At 34.6% G+C, this 24,513-nt stretch overlaps 2 protein-coding genes across 2 annotated transcripts; one reads left to right on the top strand and one right to left on the bottom strand.

Moving 5' to 3' along the window:
* On the top strand, positions 1-19,103 carry LOC141712423 (DEAD-box ATP-dependent RNA helicase FANCM-like). Its single transcript, XM_074515359.1, is given in 24 exon segments — positions 1-150; positions 247-517; positions 1,327-1,470; positions 2,831-2,913; positions 3,009-3,123; positions 7,388-7,479; positions 9,277-9,331; positions 9,417-9,538; positions 9,622-9,735; positions 10,465-10,661; positions 11,570-11,700; positions 12,598-12,658; positions 12,779-12,849; positions 13,407-13,456; positions 13,524-13,689; positions 13,863-13,990; positions 14,077-14,409; positions 14,518-14,584; positions 15,556-16,203; positions 16,283-16,744; positions 16,968-17,019; positions 17,172-17,271; positions 17,274-17,317; positions 18,207-19,103. Coding segments are annotated over 24 exon segments (4,125 nt in total). The 5' UTR covers positions 1-108; the 3' UTR covers positions 18,784-19,103.
* Positions 19,104-19,702: 599 nt separating this feature from the next.
* Positions 19,703-24,299, bottom strand: LOC141712422 (uncharacterized). Its single transcript, XM_074515358.1, has 5 exons — positions 23,580-24,299; positions 22,432-22,899; positions 21,745-22,122; positions 21,001-21,068; positions 19,703-20,314 (listed from the first exon to the last, which is right to left on the bottom strand). The coding sequence occupies exons 1-5, from the start codon at positions 24,069-24,071 to the stop codon at positions 20,107-20,109; spliced, it is 1,614 nt and encodes a 537-aa protein (XP_074371459.1). The 5' UTR covers positions 24,072-24,299; the 3' UTR covers positions 19,703-20,106.
* Between the last annotated feature and the right edge of the window lie 214 nt (positions 24,300-24,513).

Below are 24,513 nucleotides of genomic sequence, written 5' to 3'. Positions count from 1 at the left end.
TACAATTTGAAGTTTGGCGCCTCGCCCCTCTTTGGATACAGATACAAATACAATTCAATTGAAATTAGGGCTTATACTATTTAATTTATCAGTATCATCACATCTCTGATGGCTTCATTTTCCACCATCCAAATCATTGACGACGACGATGTAAGCTCTCTCTCTCTCTCACACACACACACACACATTTCTGATAAGCATAATATTTTAATTTAGTTTATATATGTATGTACGTATATGTTTCAGGATTTTGATTGGGATGCAGCAGTTGAAGCAATTGATGTGGCGTGTCAGACAACTTCAAACCCTAGTTCCAATAACAATGCAGTTCATAAACCCCCTATTAGTACTAAGCAATCCACTCTTGATAAGTTTATCGGGATTCGAACCCCGAAACCCCAACTCGATGATTTTAGTAATGTGAGTTATTCGAGTTATCGTTGTTCAGTAGTTGAAGAATCGGATAATAATCGCATCAGGATTGATCCCGAAGCTGCAAAAACTTGGATTTACCCAGGTCTTATTTGCTTAGCACCCTGCTGTTATAGGACTTTTAAATTTGTTACTGGTTTTTATATTTGTAGATATCTACATTTGATTGTTTATTTCGGCATTTCGGGATATTAAAGTTACTATTAGGATTTAGGATGTTTTGTTACGTGTTTAGTGGGTGAGATGCACACAGATCTTATCCCTAACTAGAAAAAGCATAGACAGTTTCCGTGAAGAGCTCCGACTTTTGCAAAAAAAAGGAAGAAAAACATGGAAATATTTGAACATTTAAAGATTTAATTTTTAATTTTTTGGAAAGTTTTGCAAAAAGGTATTGCAACAGGAACGTTTCACTAGTCCTTGACATACTGACAAAGTGCAAGAAACGTAACTTTGTCCAGGCAAAATTGTTAGTAGAATTTTAGAAAATAAAAATTTGAACTGTGTTTCTTTTGGGGGTCTACGACGGGACTCCTATCTAATATGTATTAATGTAAGAGGTACACATAGTATTTACTATTTTACAATACATTTAATTGTGAGTAAATTGCTTTTGCACAAGATTGCTGCAAACGTGTCTTGGTAATTGCAGACAGAAGCCATTGAAAATTGAAAATTTGAAATATATATTATTGTACTCTATAGATAGTAGTTGTTGCTGGATATAGTTTATAGTCTAAATTGTTGTAAGTTTCTGTATGTGAATCCATAAATTTGTATATAAAGTAAAACGTTACAACCTGTCATGGCTGTATTTGCTTATGTGCAGCAGTTGATTTGATAACAATTTATTACTAATGGAATTCTAATAGGTATACACATTTTTTTCTGCAGTGAATGTCCCACTTCGTGATTATCAGTTTGCTATTACTAAGACGTCTTTATTCTCAAATACTTTGGTCACATTGCCAACAGGACTTGGTAAAACCCTTATTGCTGCTGTGGTTATGTATAATTACTTCCGTTGGTTTCCAGAAGGTACTTAATTTTTATGACGTGATATATTTTTAAAGTTATACCAATGCAGCTCTTGAGGATTATGATATGCTCCTTCAGATACCACATCTTAGTTGCAAGTGACTCATATTTATTTAATTTTTAGCCCTGCAAAGTGTTGTTTTTTGGAGCAAGCATAAATAAGCTTGCAAGTATTTAGTATTATGCATGATGACACTTTTAACTGCTTGTGCGCAGCCCATATCGTAATCAATATCATTTTCTAATATTTATATAGTAAAATTGCATTTCCAACATGCATGTAAATGCTATTATATTTGGTTATTAATTTTTTTTTTGGGTAAATAAATTGTTTTAACATGTCTAATTGAGCTCCCTTATACCTGGTTGTTGGCCTCTGAATGTTTGTATACACTCATAAGGACTTCACCTTTATGTATATAGTCCTGCTCTATCACTGCAATTTAACAATTACGATTGGAAGTGGGAAAAACGGGATAGAAGATATGTTAAATTTCAAATCATTTCAAAATTCAAGGAAATTTCAACCATTAAATGCTAGCTGCAACGGTATCGTGTATAATCCATCATTCATGAGCAAATATAGCATGTTGACTTCAATCTAATCCTTTATATAGTAATGACCTCTAGATTCTTAACCTTACTCGATACAAGTTCTTACAGTTTATGTATTCTTTGTTACTCTTGAACTTTACACTGCCCAGACGGCCGGTGTTTATGTTGTAACAGAGTTGGAGATTATGTTTCTCGGAATACCCAGTACTTGCATAACAATGATGATTAGAATTTTTCTATCTTGAAGTAATCTTTTTAATTGTGCTCAAGCTTTTCACCATGTTCGTCAATTCTTAGATGCAGCTGTTTTGAACACAATCTTTTCCATGTACTCTAGCATATGTTAACAAATTGAACAAAACAAAAGTAAATAGAAAGAAAGGTTAGTCACTTAAGTCTAGCAAAAACCTTGCTCAATGATTTTGCAAGTCAATGACCCGGAATCTAATCAACTTAGCTTGAAAATAGTATGAGGACGACTGCTAAACTATACAAGTTAAAGTTCTTGTATACTCCAGTACACAATTCTTATATCTATTATTGGTTTCTTTTAGTGAAAGAATCAAAATGACTCCGTGGAGAGTAAACAATATCAATGAATTCTGACACGAGTGTGCAGCTCGAAAATTTGAAATGAAGTAAAATAGTATTAATGTTTAGTGGTGAATATAAATTTGACACTTAACTTTATTTATAAACGATTATAACTAAATGTAACAGGAAAAACTAATTTCCTTGTAATTTTTTTCCATTTTTTCTATAATTAATATTTGTTTGATCTTCTTGTTTGTTGTCTCCATGACAGGAAAGATTGTTTTTACGGCACCTTCCAAGCCACTTGTGATGCAGCAAATAGAAGCTTGTCACAATATTGTAGGAATACCACAAGTAAGCCGCATTTTTGAGCATTTTATGTCTTGTTGAACTTGCTTTCCCACATACATTCACATAAATTTGGAGATCCGATTTCAATCTGATTGCAGGAATGGACAATTGACTTGACTGGTGAGATGAGTCCAATTAAACGAGTCTCCTTTTGGGAAGCTAAAAGAGTTTTCTTTGTCACCCCCCAAGTGCTGGAGAAAGACATTGAATCCGGTGAATCTGTTAAAATGATCTATTATATAATTCTTATTTAAAGGGGTGGATCTTAAGCATTATTGGTTATTCTAGTCAGATTTTCCATATTAAATTTATTTTATCGTTTGTCATTTAGCATAGCTGTTTAACTTACCCTAACTTTAAGTTATTTACTTATTCATCAATGTAAGTTTAACTTTTAGGTAAAGAATATATCAAAGCTTATGTCTCTAACCAATTATTTCTTATATATTTATACACATTATTTATCGATTTACAATGGTAATAGCCTAATAGGTGAGGCTGTGGGGTAAAATGCAAAGACTTTTTCCTTACATTCATTTGACATGCATATAATGTTTATACATTTTGCATATGTATTAGTGGGTAAGGGGTGGAAAAGTCTAACATGTCCCAGAATCTGACTAGATTATCGACAAAATTCTAGAGACCAAACCCAAAAATGACACTATACGATTCGATTAACCCGAAATACCTCTTTCATTAAAATTATATTTCTTTAGGCTTTTATTAAGTTTTTTACTTGGCAAATTTTAACGACAAAATTATAAATTTACCAACACAATCCAAAACCTGACATGTGAAATCTCCAAAACCATGTATGGGATTAGGATGACGATCACTGTAAGAATATAATTAACCACAGTTCTTTATAGCGAACAACGGAATGAAACTCAAAGAGTCTCCTTTAACTTGAGCCCAATGTGAAGCGCAAGCTTCATCAAGGCAAGGCAAGTGTAAAGAAAATCGCCATGTGTTTATAATTTGGGTGTTTGGCCAACATTTTAGTTGGCTTAAGTGACCTATAAAGCTTGTTTGAACTTAATATAGTGTGTGGCAACACATTTGAAATGAGTTTTTTAGGTACATGTATTGCATAAGCAGAATGTGATCCATGCTTACTTTTTTCTCCCCCGCCCCAACTTATTTTCCCTAGGATTCCGTGCAAGCTTCTAATCTTCAAGTTGTGTAAGTGTAGCCATATATTTTATCCAATATACAATTCTTGTTATTTTCCAATTGATGTAGGACAGGGTTAGGGAAGTGGTAAAAAGAGGGGATAAAGGCCTATCTCCGCAGAGAATCAGCAACCCACACAAAAATCGGCATATTTTAATTCATAATTCAACTATATTCAATAAAGAATGATTACAAGTGTTTATATAGCTAATTAATTACTTGGGAGCCAAGTAATTTCCGAATAAAACTAAGCCCTATACATAGCTATTATCATAACTAATTGAAAGAAACAAATCCTTCTATTATTCTTCTAGAATCTTCCTAATAAATATACTTAATATAAATTAACAACCTAATCAATTTTAATTTCTTTTAAATCTAAACAATAATGTAAAATAGACATAAACTAATTTAGTTATTCCTTGTTTTGTATCATTCTCCTCTCCTTTAAAAAAACTCGACCACGAGTTTTATAATGAAGAAGAATCCATAATCCTCGAATAGGACTCCATACGTGTTGATCATAAACCTTTGGAAGCTATTCAGAAATGTCATATACATGTTTGACTTCGTTAAACCAAATGAAGAATAATAAAGTCAATATGAGCAATCCGAAAACTCTCTTTGACATTTTGAAGGAGTGAATTATCGTTGATATCATTGTTTATGATCTTCATTTCATCAACATCAGTCTCTTGTATTAGAACATTAATTTGATTATGAACAATTTTTTCATCATAAACTTGTACATCTTGCACATCTGAATCGCCTAAATTGATCTCATCTATAATAATACTTGAAGACACTCAGTTGCTCCATAAAACAAGGTTTTGTAGGCTTTGTCAACTTGATGTGTAATTCTTCAAAGAGCTTCATTTGATTACTCAAAGATTCTTCATACTCGTCATACAATTGTTCACGTTCAATCCTTAGTTCTTCGTACCTATCAACGGTTGCCCAATAGTCAGAATCACGTGAATATGACCGTTCAATGATGCCTTCAATTCCACGAAGTAATCCATCAAGTTGTGAAACTTGAACGTATAGTACTTGAGGATCTATATAAGACAATTTTCAAAGTGGTGGGGTTGTTTTAAATAATAAAGGGTTTTGGAAGCACCTCAAAATTCAAAATTCTGGGCAGAGGCTGCAGCGGCTGATGGGGGCTGCCGGTGGCTGTCGGCGGCTGTTGGGTGGCTGGTGGTATCTATTGGAGGCTGGTGGTGGTTGTTGATGACCGTTGGAGGCTGCTGGTGGGTGTTAGTGACTGTTGGTGGCTAGTTTTTGGGTTTTTTTTTGTAGGCAGGGCGTTTGATAAAAGGTTTAGGCGAAGGAACGGTGACTCTGATACCACTTGATGTAGTACAGGATTAAGGAAGGGGTAAAAGGAGGGGATAAAGGCCTATCTTCGCAGAGAATCAGAAAAATACACAAAAATCCGTATATTTTAGTTCATAATTCAACTCTATTCAATAAAGAAGGATTACAAGTGTTTATATAGCTAATTAATTACTTGGGAGCCAAGTAATTTCCGAATTAAACTAATCCCTATAAATATCTACTATCATAATTAATTTAAGGAAACAAATTCGTATATGTTAAATTGTTATTTTCACTTTTTACATATTTTGACGCGCACACACAAGCCGGGGGTCTTTCGGGAAAAAACCTCTTCATTTTTAGGAATGAGAGGAAGGCTGCGTACATCATACCCTCCCCAAACCCTGCATTAAGCGGGATATACTGGGTATGTTTGGTTTGGTTTAGTTTAAATCCTTCTATTATTCTTCTAGAATCTTCCTAATAAATATACTTAATATAAATTATAATTACTTTTAAATCTAAACAATAATGTAAAATATACACGAATTATTTTATTTATTCCTTGTTCTGCATCACCTATGCTGTAGAAACCCATTAAGCAATAATCCAACCATTAAAATTCATTGAAGCAATATTAAAACCATCAGGTTTAACATATAGGTCAAATTAGTTCATTAAACTTATGTACATAGAATTCATTACTTCCTCTATTCATTTTAATAGTCATTTGATGTTTTGACACATATATCGAGGAGTTTTGATCACATAAAATTAAAATTTTAAATTTGTTCTTTATGTAATAATAACTTGTATTAAATAATTTATTTATTCAAAATACATATTTGATTACGGGTTATAATTTACCATGCGTGTCAGGATAGCTGAGTATATATACTAAGATAATATGAGTGGAGTATAGTCAGTACAGTGGAATCAGTATAGTAGTGCTTAAGGGCGGTGTAGTCATTTCCATATCGTGTTAGTTACATTGCTGATAAAATCAAGGTCTATAAATGCTTGTAATTGTTCTGTGTTTGTTATGAATGAATATATGAAAATGGCATTTGCCACCAACTCTCTGTCTCTAAAAGCTATCTTCTTTCTCACCTTTCTCTTCTCTGATCTATCAGGACTCTGCTTCTCATCTCCATTCCTGCTGAATTCTTCTCTAATTTTCTATTATCTAGCTGTTATTTTACTTATAAACTCAAAAAAACACCAAAAATAGCAACAAAACTAGGTCAGAACTCGCTAGTTTGATATTACTCACAAGATGATTATTGACCATATTTAAATATTTAAAAATTCTATGTTGATCGTTGTATTTGCCTATCTTCTTAATGTTCCAACTTAAAACCATCAAGAACCAATAATATGATGATACAAAGGTAATGATATAATTATATATGGAAAGCAATAATTCAGAGTGGGTTTGTGCTTGGAAATTTGTTGTTTACTTCATCCATGTCATATTGAGCCTTAATTTCCTTTATAATCTGTTTAACAACTCTCATTGCCGATGTATTTATTAATGTTATCCTAAAATACTCTCTGGAAATGGAATGATATGTGATTTGAAAGTGGATCGACTAAGACGGGTACAAAGAGAATATTGTTACCCAAGGTAAAATTGAAGTCTAGAAAATTGTGAATTAGTAAAACACGGGTTAAATCGCACACAAGTAAAGCATTAGTAAAACACAAGTTAAATTGCACGCAAGGAAATCCGGAAGAAGTATGTATAGATTATTTGGTCAAAAAATCACATGATGGTTTTAAGTTTGTATCTACTTTGGCCTGTATATGTAATTTACTATATCGAAAAATATCATATTAGCATTACTTTATGTTTGTATTGTATGTTTATTGATGTATTTAAGTTTATATCTACTTTGACATGTATATGTAAAGTACTATATCCATTAATCGTAGTGATACCATCTATTCCTGGTCTGTTTAATGACGTAGTGTAATGCAGGTAAATGTTTGGTAGAGCGCATAGTCTGTTTGGTGATTGATGAGGCTCACCGAGCCACCGGGAATTATGCATATTGTGTAGTAGTCCGCAAGGTACGCGTTCACTATTTTTCAGGTCAATCACCCCCTAGATTTGATTAAATTGTAATTGAATGTAGAGTTTATTTATATTATATAAGTAGTTCATTGAGATTACTTTAATCAAGTACAGAGGTAGAAAATGATTTGTTTTCTTTATTAGTATTAGGATTTTACCCGGTGGTTATATAAGGAGTTGTAATATATTATTATAGGATTCTTATTGTTTATTGAATTGAGATTATTCTCTCTTTTTATGGGTTGCGGTAAACACATATTCCTCCTTTTTGCGGTTGAGAAATTGTAGGGTTCATGGTTGTCACGTCGATGAGTCGAGGCGAGTCGACGGACCTCCCGCTAGTCGTTTAGTCGTGGACTAGTCGTAGACTAGTCGACAAAAAAATAATATATTATTTATAAATTAAAAATACAATATACATATATATAACACACACAAATGTATATATATTATGTATTTTAGATTTCGAAGTTCTAGGTTTTAAGTTCCAACTCATTCCACAATGTTTTATTTCAGAATTGTAAGGAATTTAGAATCCAACACTTGGAGAAAATGATGAAAAAGCTAGAAGATCTAACAAATGATAACAAAGAAAAGTAATTGCAATCATCTAACAATTTAGTACAACAAAGAAAAGTACTTGCAATCATGTGAAATATGTAACAATTATTCAATAACAATTGTCTGATACAACTGTGATGTGATGTGGTAGTGCAGCATGTAAAAAAAATTATGCAGAAAAAATATATACACTGAGCAGGTCGACTAGTCGACCGCTTAGTCGACTAGTTGACCAAATAATTGACCAGGCGACCGAAATATCGACATTCAGCTAGTCGACATGTTGAGTCGACCTCCAATCATTGCTTAGTCGACTAGTCGCCGACTAATCGCGACTAGTCGTCCGACATGACAACCATGGTAGGGTTGGTGCTTCTTCTGCGGTTGGATCACCTTAGGGTTGGTAGGTTTTTGCGGCTAATCACCATATCAATCTCTTAATTATGTTTATTCCATTATCCTTCTTTCCCATTATTGTCCTGCATCACACCACACATTCGTTTGGTTTTCTAGCATCAGAATTAATTGTTTTATTGAATATCACCAATCTTATCGGATAAGTATACATCGGAGTTTATAAATTCATTGTAACTAGTAGAATCTGAAGGACATAATATTTTTCGATGGATAACTTGAAGCTCCAACATATTCTTCCTCCCTTTTGGCCTTCTCAAAATTTGTTTTCTTTGTTTTCGTTTTATGTATGGATATAGTCGATGACATGTTTTAGAATGTATAATTTCACACATTGACTTCATTGTTTAAATTTATATTGTGATTCTTTATGATCTTTCGAAATTTTAATATAACATTGTATGATAGTGATATTAACCAAGTTAGAATATGTAAAAATGTGTTGGAGTATTATGTAAAAAAAGTGTGCTCTAAATACTTTTACAAGAAAGTCTACTATATGTTAACTAGCTCACACAGTATTTCCAATTGGAATGTGGATTTTAATTAGAGAGGTTGAGCTCAATTATCCTAGATTTGTGCCACTGCCATTTCAGTAAACTAACTGTTAGAATGTATAATGTAGTTATATATGTGTATGCATAGTTTAGTAATGTAATTAATGAACTACCCTTGGTAGGACCCTATATTCTTTAAATAGAATGTAGCTTCCTTGGAGCAATCACAGCACAGTGCTATGAAACAAAATTGCACCGTCTTTATTCGAAGATTCCTATGTTCTGTTCCTAAATCTTGTGACTTTCTGCTCTATATTGTAGTTGATGGCTGATAATGTGCAGCTCCGAATATTAGCTCTGAGTGCGACACCAGGATGTAAGTCTCCAATCGGCATGTCTGACCTTTACTAAATTAAGTTTTAGTTGTCATTATTTGGATTCTTACAAATGCTTTCCTGCAGCTAAACAGACGAATATTCAGAAAATTATTGACAATTTACAAATATCTACACTAGAATACCGAAATGAAAGTGATCATGATGTGCTCCCATATGTGCACGAGAAAAAAATAGAATTAATAAAGGTACTTATGGTTTAGAAATATATAACGTTAAAGTACTCGCACTGTTATTTTGATATATCTGATTATCAACACCATGATGCTAGGTTGCTATGGGTCAAGATGTTGTTGATGTTGATAATCTTCTCTCAGAAGTAATTTCTCATATTTGCAAGAAGCTTTCTTCATTAGGAGTTCTTCGGATTAGAGACTCCCAGACAGTTTGTTCCTTGACTATAGCATTTAATTTATTATCCATTGTAGTAGATATATTAACCCTTATCTGTTCATTCTATTGTTGTTATTAATCTTCAATTTGGTGCTTTGAATATTGTCAAAATTGATTCAGTTTTTTTGCTGATTATTAAGCAACTTGTTTATCTGTTGAGACTATGGAAACAAGTATACCATGTAAACAAGCAAGGTCAAAATAGGGGGGCAGAACTCACATTTATACCCTAAACCAAGTGAAAATGCATTTTACAGGAATGGTCAGCATTTATTAACATTAGCTGCTGGAGGTTTTCCACCTTCCCACTACTTGTTATTATGTTATTTCTAGTTTGTCACTGAGCACCAAATTCCATCATATTCTCCATTTGAATTTCAAGGTCATCTAATGGGAAAACTGCAGTTTAAGTGAGCTTGCCTTGACATTTTCCAACAATTGTATGACTAGAATATGAAGGTCAATATATGTATAAATGATGTGATGAGTGGTCAGTAGGTAAGTGCTTTAGCCATTTAGTTTTGCGTGTGTTTGGCTACGAATTGCAGATGGAAGATTTCAAGAAAAACTAGTATTTAGCAACAGTTTGTAATTATGTTTGTTTTAAAACTTTGAAGCTTGAAATTCTAATTTGCTTGTACTCTACTTTAAGTATAATTAATTGTGTGTGTGTGTGTTTATGTGATTTTCTTTCTAAACACTTGTATTTAATGATTAACAGTTAAGCCCGGTCGAATTGTTAACTGCAAAGGAAAAATTTCTTGAAGCCCCACCAGGAAACGTGCCTCAGACAAGACATGGTGAGATATCAGGAGATTTTTTTCTGCTCTTAAAACTTGTCCATATGCGAAAGTTACTCACAAACTATGGAATGGGGCCGGCATTGGAGATGCTTGAAGATAATCTAAAAGAAAAAGGGTATGTATGTTTCAGTTGCAATATTAATGCTTGTTTCAGTTGCAATATAAATCCGTTTGTTGGCATCCTAACATGCTTATGGACCACTTCACTAAAGCATAGATTGATTTCTTAGTTATGGAATCTGGTATATTTGTCCATGTAATAGGTGTAGCACTTGCAAAATGCATACCAAGTAAAAGGATTACATATTTATTTTAAGCTTTGTACTTGAACCATGCATCAATCCTGTATTTGCTTTTTCTTTCTTACTATCTACACTTAAATATATGTTTACAGCTAAACTAAATTATCAATTGTAAAAGTCACTATATACCATATGTTGAAGTATTAGCACATATTTTACCTTATCTAGGGATTAGCCTGTTCTATGATTCAGAGTATCTTTATGAAAACCATGCTTCAGGATGCAAGGATTAATATGCTGTTTGCTAGGTCAGTTACAGTGTGAATAAATTCAGTATAATATATCTCCAAGAGCAGAGGCAAGCGTATGCAGGTTAAACTGGCATCTGTCTAGCATAGTGCCTCATTTTAGGTTGCATATTGGCTCGTTTTCCCATTAAAGAATCCCATTTTTACCTTGATTTTTTTGTTGGACACCTCTCTCATTTTTCTGTTTACATACTTCCATTTTGATTTTTTTTATGGATTTGAGAAAGTACTTGGTTTTCCTTTTATGAGGACAGAAGATACATGGTTCATCTTTTCTTGGACATGCCATACTGTGAAGATATCTTTGTGCATAAGAGACATACCTCTCTCTTTTTTTTGAAAGTGAAGATCTGTGTAAATAATTTTGCTATATATATATTTATGATTTTCTTGTGCCTTGGCTACAGAGGATTTACAGACATGTGTAAGATTTACTATTTTCCTTAATAATATTTTGTGATTAATTCTTGCAGGAACCTCCTAAACCGTCTAAATAGAAGTGAAGCTTTTCAGAAATTTAAAATTTTAATGCAGCAGAGCTCGTGTACTGGTGCATCTAGTCCTAAATTGTCAAAAATGTTGGAAGTACTGATTGATCATTTCAGTATGTTTCTAAAATTATAGCCTCTCCAAGGTTTTCATATATTCAGTGATTCAATTCTTCCTGTGAATCAATCATTGGTGGTATTTAATCATAAAGATTAAGTTGTGTGTCGCTAGACTAGAAATGAGGCAGGAAATAAATTAATAACGTGAAAGAAATTAGAAGTCGTAGAAAAGAATGGAGGAGTGAGAGTGAAAAATGTACCAATGTAAAGTTTCATTGGTATTATTGGCTGAGTAATGAATGAGAGTTAGGAATGATCAATTATTTTGTATCTGGAAGAAATAAATTTCTAGTTCAACAAATGTGGAGTGGAGGGAGTGAGATTATGCATATTATACAACAAAATGGTTAAAATTTTATTACATTATCATCTCATTCCATTCTTTTCATCCAAATAGAGTGTAAGATAGCTTGGTAAGTGCTTCTGATTTCCATTTTATTCTCCCTTTGTTCTCCATGTTACTGTTATGCTCTTAGTTGTGGCCTGTGGGTGTAATTTAAACAGCAATGCAAATAATCCACTATAATATAAAAGTCTTAATAATTGTTTCATGTGATTGTTATTCCAGGACTATTTGTGTCAACTTAATATTTGTCTAACTTCTCTATTTCATCCCTTCAGTTATCCCTTGGCTATGGACTAATTTAAATCACTTCTAGTTCATTTTCATTAAATTATTCTGAAGACTAAAGTATATGATAAAATAAGTACAAGCTATATATAATCCAGCAATTTTAATTCTTGCATACAAACATTTTTCCTTAATTGATTGTTTTTTATGAGTTATATCGGTTAGTTACGATATGATCTGCCACATGTTTACCTACACATACATTTTAATTACACACACGCCCGCACCCACATGTAACTTCTAATTCTGCTGTCTGGTGCAGAAACAAGTGATCCCCTGAACTCGAGAGTCATTATTTTCTCAAATTATAGGGGAAGTGTCAGGTGCAATTAATAATATTCTAAGTCTATTTATTGCGGTTAACTGGATTGTAGCTCATGGCATAACTAGAATTGCTATTAGTTCATTATTATTTTTTCATGTGGCAATTTTATGAATTTCAGGGCCATAATGGAGGCACTAACTAATATTGGGCACGTAGTTAAGGCTACCCAATTTATTGGTCAGAGCTCAGGTTAGTTAAATTTTAATTGACTTCTCTTCGGTGCCTTAAACTCTCTTTGCATTTATATTGTCTGTGATACCTTTGTTTTTTTTAGTGGCCTTTAATTTGTTTACTGTTGACACAGTTAATTAGGTCGAGCTCTAATCATTTATTCGTCTTTGAGCACATAAATAAATCACGCCTGAAGATTTCTCTTGACTTGTGAGTATGTAACTTAATTGAAGCCTGATATGTAAATAGATCTTTAAATTGGATGGACTATAATCTTCAGCACTGGTATATCTTCTAATTGAACGCTTTAGTTTTAACAAGAAGCATAGACTCGGTCTATATTCTTTCAGTTAAAGTATACAAAGTATACTCATCGCTTGTTTGCTATTTTTATTGTTATTTCTCTTCTTCTTTACACAATCATTCTGCTTATAGATGAACACAACATGACTTGTCTCAAGATACCTGCCTGATGTTCCAACTATTTGTTGACTTTACTTTTTTATAATTTTCAATATGAGTATTGGTTACCGTTTTCTTGTTAAAATAAATTTTTAGCTATAGTTTTTTGACAGGAAAAACATCCAAGGGCCAGTCCCAAAAAATTCAACAGGAAGTTCTGCAGGTAAATATCTAATTCCAATATCTAATTCTTCCATATGGGCAGTGGCCTTACTGGTTTTTACGTCCAGAAATTTCGTGCTGGTGGTTACAATGTAATTGTTGCAACATCAATTGGGGAAGAAGGCCTAGATATTATGGAAGTTGATCTTGTCCTATGTTTTGACGCTAATGTCTCGCCTTTGAGAATGGTTCAGCGCATGGGGAGGACAGGAAGAAATCATGCAGGCCGAGTGGATATCCTTTTGTAATTGTACAAAGTCACTTAGGGGTATATTTCTGACTATTTACCGAATTTTTTCATAAGGTCGTGTGTAGCATTTACTGCAAGGATCCCGAGCTGTTATTGTTGTGAGATCCTTGTTGGCATCTTAGTTGTTTTTCAACAGAAATTCCTTAACAAATTATACTAGTTTTGGCTTGTGAAGGGCCGGAATATAATGGCTACTTACGAAAGCAAAAAAGTTGCCAGAATTTATACAAGCACTTTCGAAATGGCGGAAGAACTGGTTTCAATTTTTGTGCCAGTCCAAGGATGGTAATCAAGATAAGGGCACTCTATCAGTAATCATTACTATCTTGTACATACTGTTCTTTAAAAGTCTAAATGTGTGTCTATTGCAGATACCCCATATTTATAAACCAGAAGTTCAGTATGTTGAGCTTTCAATTAAACAATTCATCCCTCGTGGTAAAAAGCCTTTAGATGACCCCACTGTCCAATTGCCGACATTTGAAGCTGAACTGAACAATAAGGAGATGGAATTACTCAGCAAGTATTTTCAGCCTAAAGATAACTTATGGAGACCTTCCCTTATTGCATTTCCCCACTTTCAGGCATTCCCCTCCAGAGTGCACAATGTCATGCATTCATTCCGATCAGAATTGTTGATTAATGCAATGCAATATTTACAAGGATCATCATATTTAAGGAACAGTAGAGCCTGCTTTGACCAGGTCCGCTCTTGATATATGTGATTGATTTCCAGTTATTTTTCCTGCTAATTGTTTGCATGCTAGTTTATCCTTATTCTTCAAATTATTATGCTTATTTCCATTGTTCAGGTTGAAGCCAATTCAGATCTGAGCGCCAGTGTTGAAACTGTTGAACAACACGATAGCTTTATGAATGGTACACCAATCCTTGACGTTTCAAATTGCATATTGCGAGACAGTTTTACGATGTATATCTTGTTAGTTTATGAATTGTTAGGTTCTTATTAATGTGCAAGATGTTTAAAACTGTATCTGTACCAATTACGCTATATGGTGTATGAGTATATATAAATCTATAAGCGCCATATATACTTACAAAACTTGCATAAAAAATCTCAGACTAGTACATATCAATGTATTATGAGCGGTTTTTCTAAACTATCATTACTTTTGTTTTTGTTGTTGATTGTTGACATATTAGCATCTTCATTATTTAAATAGCAATGGCACTCTGGGATTTCTGACACACAAATAGTGTCTATCATAGGCATATAAAAGATTTACTCTAGGTGTATGCTCTTGAAGCTTCACTGGAGTTTAGACACGGTTCTTCATCGATTAACTAGCCTTCTCATAGTTTGATAAGTAGGTTCTTGTACGGACTGGCCTAATTTATACTTGATACTAACTTATCACCTCATCTTTCCAATTGCTTCTGCATGAAGGGAGGATCTCGTAGAGAAAGCAATACCATAGTGATTAGTGAGTCTGGAAACTAGGATAAATTTCACCTTGTAACTGTATTAGATAAAGTGGCCACTATGAAATTGTTTGCTTTTATTTGGTAATAATGTTATTTCGGGGTGTCAGGTGTGTGCACTAAGGGAAACCTAATCCCTACAACTTGTACAGTTTTAGTTAAATGTCTATCAACTATTTAGTTAAAGTTAAGAACTTTGCTCCTACAAAAAAAAAGTTAAGAACTTTGCAAGTAACAGAATCACATGTAGTAATAATCATAAATATTCAATGCTATGTAAATGTCATTCCCTCTTCTTTACTTCTGCATTTTCCTTCTCTCTTATTTTGTTTAAGGGTGACAGTTTATACTTTATACAGAATTAAAATATAAAAAATCATCCATGCGTGATTTAGTTTTCTTTCCAGAAATGCAGTCTTTCCACGATCCAGAGAAAGACAACTCACAAAGAGAAGTATCAGAATCGCATGTATCACCTTTGAACCATTATAAAGTGGAGGAGAAACAATGTTTTACTCGTTCTCAACGGGCAACAACTCATGTCCACTCCTACTTGTTTGGGTCAGATTTTGTATCTGTTGATGTTCTTGGCAGGGTCCTTGTTGTTTCTGTTCCACTACCTCCTTTAAAAGATGTTCATTCTAAATGTAAAAGTGCAAGGAGTGCTGACTTGGAAAACTGTTACAAGCAAGATGCTGCTCAGGTTGGGGATTCACTTGCAGAGTGCAGGATAGAGATTAAGCAAGCAAATCACTTTAACGCTACACCAACAGTACAGGAAGGTAATGGTATGGTGGATATAGAGTTTCTTGACTCTGATACCCAACAAGGAAAGTCGGTAGATGTGGATTTTAGTGTTTCCCAGACCCCAGTTTGCAGCAGAAAATTGGTTAAAGAAGATATTAGTGAGGGCTTACCCGTCAAGGTAAATGGAACAGCATTGATATTGAGTGATGATGACTCAGAAAATGATTTCGAAGATGCTGAACTTGGTCCTCGGCTAACAAGCCTTCTTAAAAGTGGAGTTGTCCCAGAGTCTCCTACTAACGATACTGGTTTGTGCTGTTTCAAAGTATTATGTTTGATTGTTTTGAATACATGGCACCTTTTGCTGAACATTTTCCAATTTTATAGGAACTTTAGGATGTAAATGGAAAGACGAGATAGCAAGTCAAGATTGTGATTCTACTTCTAAAGTGCACATTGAACCGATATCGCCAGTTATAGTAAGGAATGATTTAGTTATCCGGGATACTAACGCTAATGAAGGTCTACCTTCATGTGCTAAAGATGAGATTCGTTCATCTGAAAGTAACGGGAACAAAGTGGCTGCTGTTAATTGTGCTGTTTTTCCGGCTATCGAAGAAACTAAAACTCCAGCAGAAAATCCATTTCACAATAGTTCTAGTGAAGATTGGCAATTTACTTCTGGAGATAATGCAGATAGTGTTAAAAATGGACAGAAGTTCAAAAGGTTGCGCAAGTATGGAGACATTCTAAAAAAGCGTCCAAGGGAAACTAATCAATATGAAAGTGTGATGGATGCAGCTGAATTGGGAACATCTACCTGCATCAACGCACATAAGCGTGGTAGAGGTACACTACTTTTCTTCTTAATGTGATTTCAGGTGTTAATGTTGTCGTTGTGCATAAGTGTTTTGCGCTGTCAGATTTAGCATACTTGTGAATATGTTCTGAGAATTATGCATTTCTTTTGAAATTACTATAAGCATTGCACTTTTTGAACTCCGTCAAGTTGCAATCATTCTAAGAATTAAGTGTATGGTTTAATAATCCTTCACTTCCTCTTCGTCTTCAGGTGAGAAGAGGATGGCAAAAGATGTTAGAGTCTTCATTGAAGAGCAAGCAGAGTAAGTATCTCCTGGCCTAAAGGTTGTTAAAAGTTAGATTGATTAGCCGTTAAGCAAAATATATGACATAAAACTCCATTAAGCACATTACAATATAAATGCAGTTAGACATGTGTATAAGATGCTGATTTTCTGGTTCTGTATTATGCCAGGGTATCTGGAGAAATTCCAGTTTCGGAGGACGAAGATGAAGAGGAAAATAGTTCATATAACAATAGTTTTATCGATGACAGGATTTACCCAACACAGAATGTACTTCAGCTGAAGATAGTGGAAGAGATATGATGGCTATTTACAGGTTCTTGATGAGCTTTAACTGCAATCTGTACTCTTTCTGTATAATTGTATCTTGTTTTATAACGTCTGTGCTTTCTTGCTACATTCCTGGAGATTTTGATTGTGTAAAATTGGAATAGGAGACACTTGTAATGATCCAAGAGTTGGCTGAAAAAATCATAATTACTTGTAATAAAAATATGAGTGCACTAAATAGGCTGAATTAAGCAAAAGCAGTTTGCACTAGCTCTTCCTTATTACCCCAAATAGATCTGTTGTACACAGTAATGTTAAGAATTCTTAAGCATTCCATCTTGTGACGGCATCACAGCAACCTCTTGGTTATACTGCAGGATGCGTTGCACTCATTCCCACTCAGTTGATTTGTGATTGGGATAATCGTGTAATATAAATGGAAAAAGACTGTTACTTTATATGCTGATATAATACCTAGTGCTGATAAGAAAGTAATTTGCTTTATATCTCGTTACAACCGTGACCAGGAATTTTTCTTAATAAGTTTTGGGACCCATGCTACTCAAATCCATTAGCTTTTCGTTATTTAGTTTCATTATATATTTATAAAGATCAAAGATATAGTTTGTCTTCTAGTTTATTGCTTTAATCAGTTTATTTGTTTAAATTTGTTGAAAAGAAAATTTTAGACTTCTTTTGCTTAGTGGATGAGGTCATGAGGATGTGTTCTGAATAGGATAGTAAACTCTGCTACTTAATAGATCTTTAATCGGAAGGAGTAAATTAGGTAAACATTGTTTCCAAAAGAAGGTATAATTTGAAGCCGCAATTATGTACATTGGTGGAATCGATAGCCTCTTAGAACTCAAAACTGAGATGTACTTCAATCACACATGAATTCATGTGTTCTGACTAAATTACTGCTGCATTTGCAGGCGTTCTTTACTTAGTCAATCACCAGTGGAGAGGCCGCCAATCTCTTTCATAGATGGTACTCCAGATTCCATAGTTAATAGGACCCAAATAAATTATAGTGGCAGTTCAGAAGGGACAGGTCATTCTCTCCGAACACCTCAGGCTGGTTTATATTCTGAATCTTCCAGTCGGAATCCGGCATCCTCTCCATTAAACCCTGAAAAGTATTCGGCGACCATGTTTTACAAGAACAATGATCCCCAAAAGGAAGATGAGAGCCTTGTAGGAAGTCGAAAAAGGAAGTTGAGTTCTTGCCAAGTAGGACCTCTGCCTGTGCAAAATCTTGAAGGCAAATTCTTTCTTCAGTCTGAAACTCAAGACAAGGACCGGTCTCATCCTGATTGTGTGAACAGAGATATTCCAGTAACGACTGAATTTGATGATGATCAGTTTTATGATGGTATTGATCTTGATGCACTGGAGGAACAGGCTACTATATACCTTAGAAGCAAATCTAACTTATCGACCCAGAATCAAATGAAGAATCCTGGGCCCCAAAATCATGCTGATTTGCCTTCATTTGATCTTGGTATCTGAGGACAGGCCGTATAGGACATAGGTTACAGGTTGTTCCATCAACAAATTATGCCTTGATGGTCTTCTGCGGTACCCATTGAAATCTGGGTTTTGTTATATAACACCTAAAGTATATGTAGAAAGCATTATAACCGGGGGTTTTGTTTGTATAGGTATCAACGTGGTTATTCTGCTGATAGTGGAATGATTGTGTAGATAGTTACAAAATTAAATTATAAAGATTTATACTGTAACCAGTTTCTCCAATATAATCTTGTCAGACACAGATTGATATGATCCTAGTTACAAAGCCAGATGAATCCTGCCAAAACATTGGTTTACTTTGGTTTTGTGCTGTTACCTTCATCCTCTTAACAGTTTTGTCATCTGTCGTCGGTGTAAATTCCAATCATGAATTGTGTGTGCAGATGCAGAGTTTAAGGGATCCTGCAGACACTGGACTTACATTTTGCATCTGCACACGGGACCTCCAGATTTCACTAAACTAAAAGTTAATATTCGAACATCCTCATGCTCTCGGTAATAAGACTTGGTGAAAACACGGATGGCGATTTGAAACTTGTTGTGTATTCAGTATTTATGCTAAATTTTTTCCCAAAATAAATAATGAAAGAAGAAAAAAAATCAATACATGTATCACTCTATTTTTTTTACAGTTGAATGAATACATGTATCACTCTGATGGCAACTATTTACGCATCATCTGATATTGCGGTAAAAAAAAATGTCTTCCAATTTGACTGATATTGCAACATCTTTTATTTAAACGAATACTACTGTAAAAATAATCGTATCACAGGATTTTTAAAAGTTTAAAATATTTGAATCTTAACAGGCACATATGCGCACTAATTACCTTTTTTTTTTTTACTATTTTAGCATACATACACTTTACCAAATTCACATATCCAGAAAATCATCAAGTAATAACAATCTAATTTAATTAGAATTGCATTGTTCACATTGTTTAAAACGTTCTAGATTAAAAATAACAGAACAATTCCCAAATAAAATTTAATCTACTTAAAATTTTAATAGCATACAAGCCTATCCACAGCTATCACAACTTCCTAAGAATCTAGACGTTTAAGGTCTATGATAATAACAATTATATACAGAGGAAACTACAACCGCTCCGCAATAATGCTATGCAAGGATCAGTAAAACTCCAGTAAAGAGGTAAATACATGCATAACATGGCTCGTCCCGACATCAAGGGATTTCAATGTCAAATCCACGCTCTTACAGGAACATGGGAAACTAAACCCGTGTGGTAATGATAGTCTTCAAGTTTCGGTGAAACTAGGTAAATATTGTTTACTATTAAGATATGCACGACATGGTTCGTCTGAAATCCAAGGAATTTAGTGCTGGATCAGTGAAGTGCTTCCCATTCGGCATCCAGAGTCCACTCTGATTGGGCATCAGTATAGGTGGTTGACCACACTTCCTTGCTCCTGCTGCTTCACCATCTGTAGCTTCTTTCTTATTCTTTACGAATTCGAAGAAATCTGCAACTTGACTAGCATACCTTCAAAACAGGGAGAACAAAAATAAATAAATCGTAAAAACTAGATGTACACCATCTATGACAATAAACTATATACTAACTATATCATATGGTGGAGGAGATGCAAGAAAGAAAAGACTGGGCAGTACACAACGTGTGGAGCAGACATCATCCATAGAATATAGATATTACTAACTCAAGATATCAGCCAATCTTTAATACATGCACCTGGTTGATGCAGGAAAGACAATTATTGCTTCGGCAACATAAGTAACTAAACAGAAAGCAATATAATAAAATGGCTTTACACTTCTGTCGCCTAAGCAGCAGATCTCAAGTACACAGATAGATGTCAGGGGATTATATTGCAACCAACATCAACACTTCCATTGAAGTAGTGAGCTAGGGCATTACAAACCTATGACAAATTAAGCAAAATTATACTCCCTTCATCCCAACTTGTCCACTTTGACTTTTACATGTATTTTAAGGTACATTGACCGCATAGCTCAATTGATTATTTTTAAAAAAAAAAAATCTTTTGTAAATGAAAAGTTTAAATCTTAAATTTTTATTTAGAAAAAGAAAATTTACAAAATAATTAAGGGAGTTATGCGGTCAATGCACCTTAAATTACGAGTCAAGCTGGACAACAAAATTGGGACCGAGGGATTGTTTCTATCACATATTAGGGAAAGTAATTATACTGTCGTTTTGCGTCAATATCCTTGCTGAAATCAATGTTTGGCTCGCAGTCAAGAACCAAGGCAGGAACCTGATCCAGATAAAAAATTAAAAGCAGAAGACAACAAATAGTTAAAACCAAGGTTATCACGGCGCCAAGTCGACCCTCGAAGCCTGAGTACCTTCGTGAAGACTAGTCGACAAGTCGTCCGACTAGTCGTAAAAAGTCGACAAAGTGTTCATTATACGTATAATTACTAGATTTAATATATAATATTTTGAACACGTTAATTTTATAATTTAGATCAAAAGTAATAGAATAATTAGTTCAAAATAAGCATGGTACATCACAATTATGGTTATGAAGCCCCAAGTCGGGCTACGAGACTCTTGGGTGACCTTCACGTCAACTAGTCGACGACAAGTCGGGCTTGGAGACTTTTGGCGCCTGAGTACCTTCGTATCGACTAGTCGCTGACTAGTCGTCGACTAGTCGTCTTCGTGATAACAATGGTTAAAACATATGTTGTAAAGTGACAAGGTACAAAAGGTAATAAAATAATTAAGGAGTAATTCTAGAATCTAGAGGTCCCAAATATATTGCCCAAAAATTTCCCAAAAGATGAGGTGTTGGTTTTTGATTGGTTGTTTTCTCATAAGTGTAAAGAAACCCAAGTGTGTTAATACGAGTCCTGCTAATTGAAACATGCCATGTGTCTTTTGGGAGTTATTTTGGTACATAGCACTACTCATAAATAAGAAGGTACCTTTTGAATGCTTAAATGCATATGTTCACCCTCTAGATAAAACACACGGTCTCTAATGTCAGGAGGCAGAGTGTAGTCGACATGGAGGGGTAGCTTACTAACAGAGAATACACCATGATTTCCACTTGTAGATGGAAGAAGCCAGCTTTCATGTTTTTCATGTAAACCGCGCAGATAGTCGATGCTTACACCCCCTTCCTCTGATCTCTTCCGATGCATCATTCTCTTGTGGCATGTATCAGGGCTAGCTCTAAGATAAATAAAGGCATCAGGAATGAGTCCAGGCAAAGATGACACAACTGGGTCAAACCAAGAGTCATATATGCTGATTTCCATTTCATTCATCCACTTCGCTTCATGAACAGCTCGCACAAACACCTTGTGCACAAGAAAATAAATCAGCCATACAATTCTAATATTTTCAGATGCTCACATAGAACAATTATTTAATCGCTTAGTTCGGCCTCCTCCCTAAGACCCACAACTACAAATGAGCCTATTTATTAAAATATAAAAAAATGATTAAGAATGCTAAGAAATATCATTCCATTCTCCTGGTTATGCAAATTCTCTAATTAAAACCTATGTTGCATTAGATTTAAAATACCTACCAATTCCAAGACAAGTTCATAAGCGGGAAATTCTAGATTTACAGAAATATATTATTTTAGAGAATGTAATGCATACCATTCTATCACTAAAAACACTTCTCTCCATCAGCCTAAGGGGCTTTATTCCTCCAGAAGACTCCTTCTCCTGCATTAGCCTTGTGACAAACACGTAATTCTGGAAGGTATATGCATACCTTTCGGGATCAGCATAGAAAGCATCCAATATATTGAAGTGATCTGGTCCAACATCTTGCCACTTGCTGACAGGCTCCGGAACAATTTCAACAATATCCTGTAGTTCGAGTGTATCATTACCTATTCTCTGCAGGAAAGTTGATTTCCCAACACTGATGTTCCCTTCAACACAGAAGGTAAGCCGCTTCTTTTGATTTGGTTTTACAATTAAATCGGAAGTCTCCTCCTTTAATTCCTCATCCACACTTTCTTTTATGTATGTAGTTATACTCTCAGCATGGTTCTTGTGAATTATTCCGACCGAACCTCGTAAGAACTCAACCATTTTCTCACTGGATTTCCCAAAAAACTGCAAAAGCATACAAATATCAACCATCACAAATCATAATAAGCCACTGTCCATGCTTACAAAGATACTGTACTACATAACGGAATTCATCAATCTGACGACAAAATACCTAAAGCTTCTATATTACACTAGAAAGGAAAAAAACAGAACAGGCAGTATGAGCTATCCGGAGCACACAATACACATCTATATATAAAAATGATACCATCTTCATCAAAAAAACATAGAACTAAAGGAAAAATAACTTATAACATGTACAGCAAACTCTGTTCCAGTTCATGTCTTTGCCCAATCTCTGTTAAAGTAACATTCTACTCCCACATTACTCAACAAGAAACAAGTATTCCAATACATTACAAAAGCACAAGAATCAACAACAGTCGTCAAAATTAATTCCATTAGCCAACTCTGTCCGATCTAAGGCCTATTCTTCCAGGCCCCTCTTAAATTCAATTACTCAAGCAATAACAAACACATAGTCCTACCAACACGCACACAAACTTCATGTTTATAAATTCGACAAAGAGGGACATCACCGCCTCATCTCAGCTATTAACTCAAACATTATCAATCAAATTCAATTCCTAAATATTCAAACACAACCTAATTAAACGCAAACATTATCCAATAATTAAATTCAGCAAAAACAAACAATTCGAAAACACGAAACAACGATCAACCTTATCTTTATAAATCTGTTTAAGTTGGGCAACGCCACCAATCCCTTTCTGAACAAGCTTCTTCAAATTCCTGGGTCCAACTCCGGGAATCGCCAACAAATCAGGACTAGCCGCAATCATCTCCGCCACGCCACTCCCTCTCTGCCTCCTACTAAACCTACTACTAGCCTTCTCAACCAATTCCTTCACCACACTCTCATTCTCCCCGCTCTTCGCCGCAACCGAAAACTTCTCGGTCGCGTCCGTACAATACCAGGCCGACTTGGAGCCGGTCCAAGCCCTAATTGGCACCACTGAAAAACTAGTACTCTTCATAGAACAGTTGCAAATTCTGCAATTGTTGCTAACCGACGTCGTTTTGAGTGGAAGTGGCGAGGATTGAGTAAGGTAGGAGCGAGCGGTGGACATGAAGTTTAGAGAGAGGAAGCTGGTAGTTTTAGAGAGAGAAGTAGTGGAAGTAGGGTTTATACGCATAAGTTTGTGCATTGTCATTGTCGAGTAGTATTAGCATTAGACAACTTGTTGTTGTTGTTTCACATTTGGGGGTCAGAGTATCTGTAATTATATGTGCGCAACAGAGAGAGGGGGGCGGGAAGGGAGGTAGAGGGGTTTAAGTGCAGAGAGAGAGAGAGAGAGAGAGAGATGAATTTGGGAAAATAGGGTTTTAGGGTTAATGGAGAAGAGGAGTGATTAGAACGGATATTTGGCTTCTTTGTCGTCTTCTTCTTCTCTGTTTGTTTTCTTTATATACCGCTTTCTGTTTATATATTTTTAAACTCAAATCATTTTTCCTAAATAGAAAAATTATTAACAAAATTTATACTTACTTTAATTTACATGTAAGTATTAATTATTTGATCCCGAACTAAATTATCAAATAAAATCGAATTCAACATGAACAGAATCATTTCATTGATTTTTCATGAAATATTTT

Source organism: Apium graveolens, chromosome 3 (genome assembly GCF_009905375.1).
Source record: "Apium graveolens cultivar Ventura chromosome 3, ASM990537v1, whole genome shotgun sequence".
Taxonomy (NCBI): domain Eukaryota; kingdom Viridiplantae; phylum Streptophyta; class Magnoliopsida; order Apiales; family Apiaceae; genus Apium; species Apium graveolens.
Note: the sequence above shows the minus strand (reverse complement) of the source record. Positions and strands in the feature narration are given on the sequence as shown.

Excerpts from the sequence above, each read along its gene's own strand:
- LOC141712422 (XM_074515358.1), bottom strand. The coding sequence starts at position 24,071 with ATGACAATGCACAAACTTATGCGTATAAACCCTACTTCCACTACTTCT. Across the intron at positions 22,900-23,579 it reads AACAGATTTATAAAGATAAG|TTTTTTGGGAAATCCAGTGA; the intron begins GTTGATCGTTGT and ends ATGCTTTTGCAG. Across the intron at positions 22,123-22,431 it reads GTGTTTTTAGTGATAGAATG|GTGTTTGTGCGAGCTGTTCA; the intron begins GTATGCATTACA and ends CTTGTGCACAAG.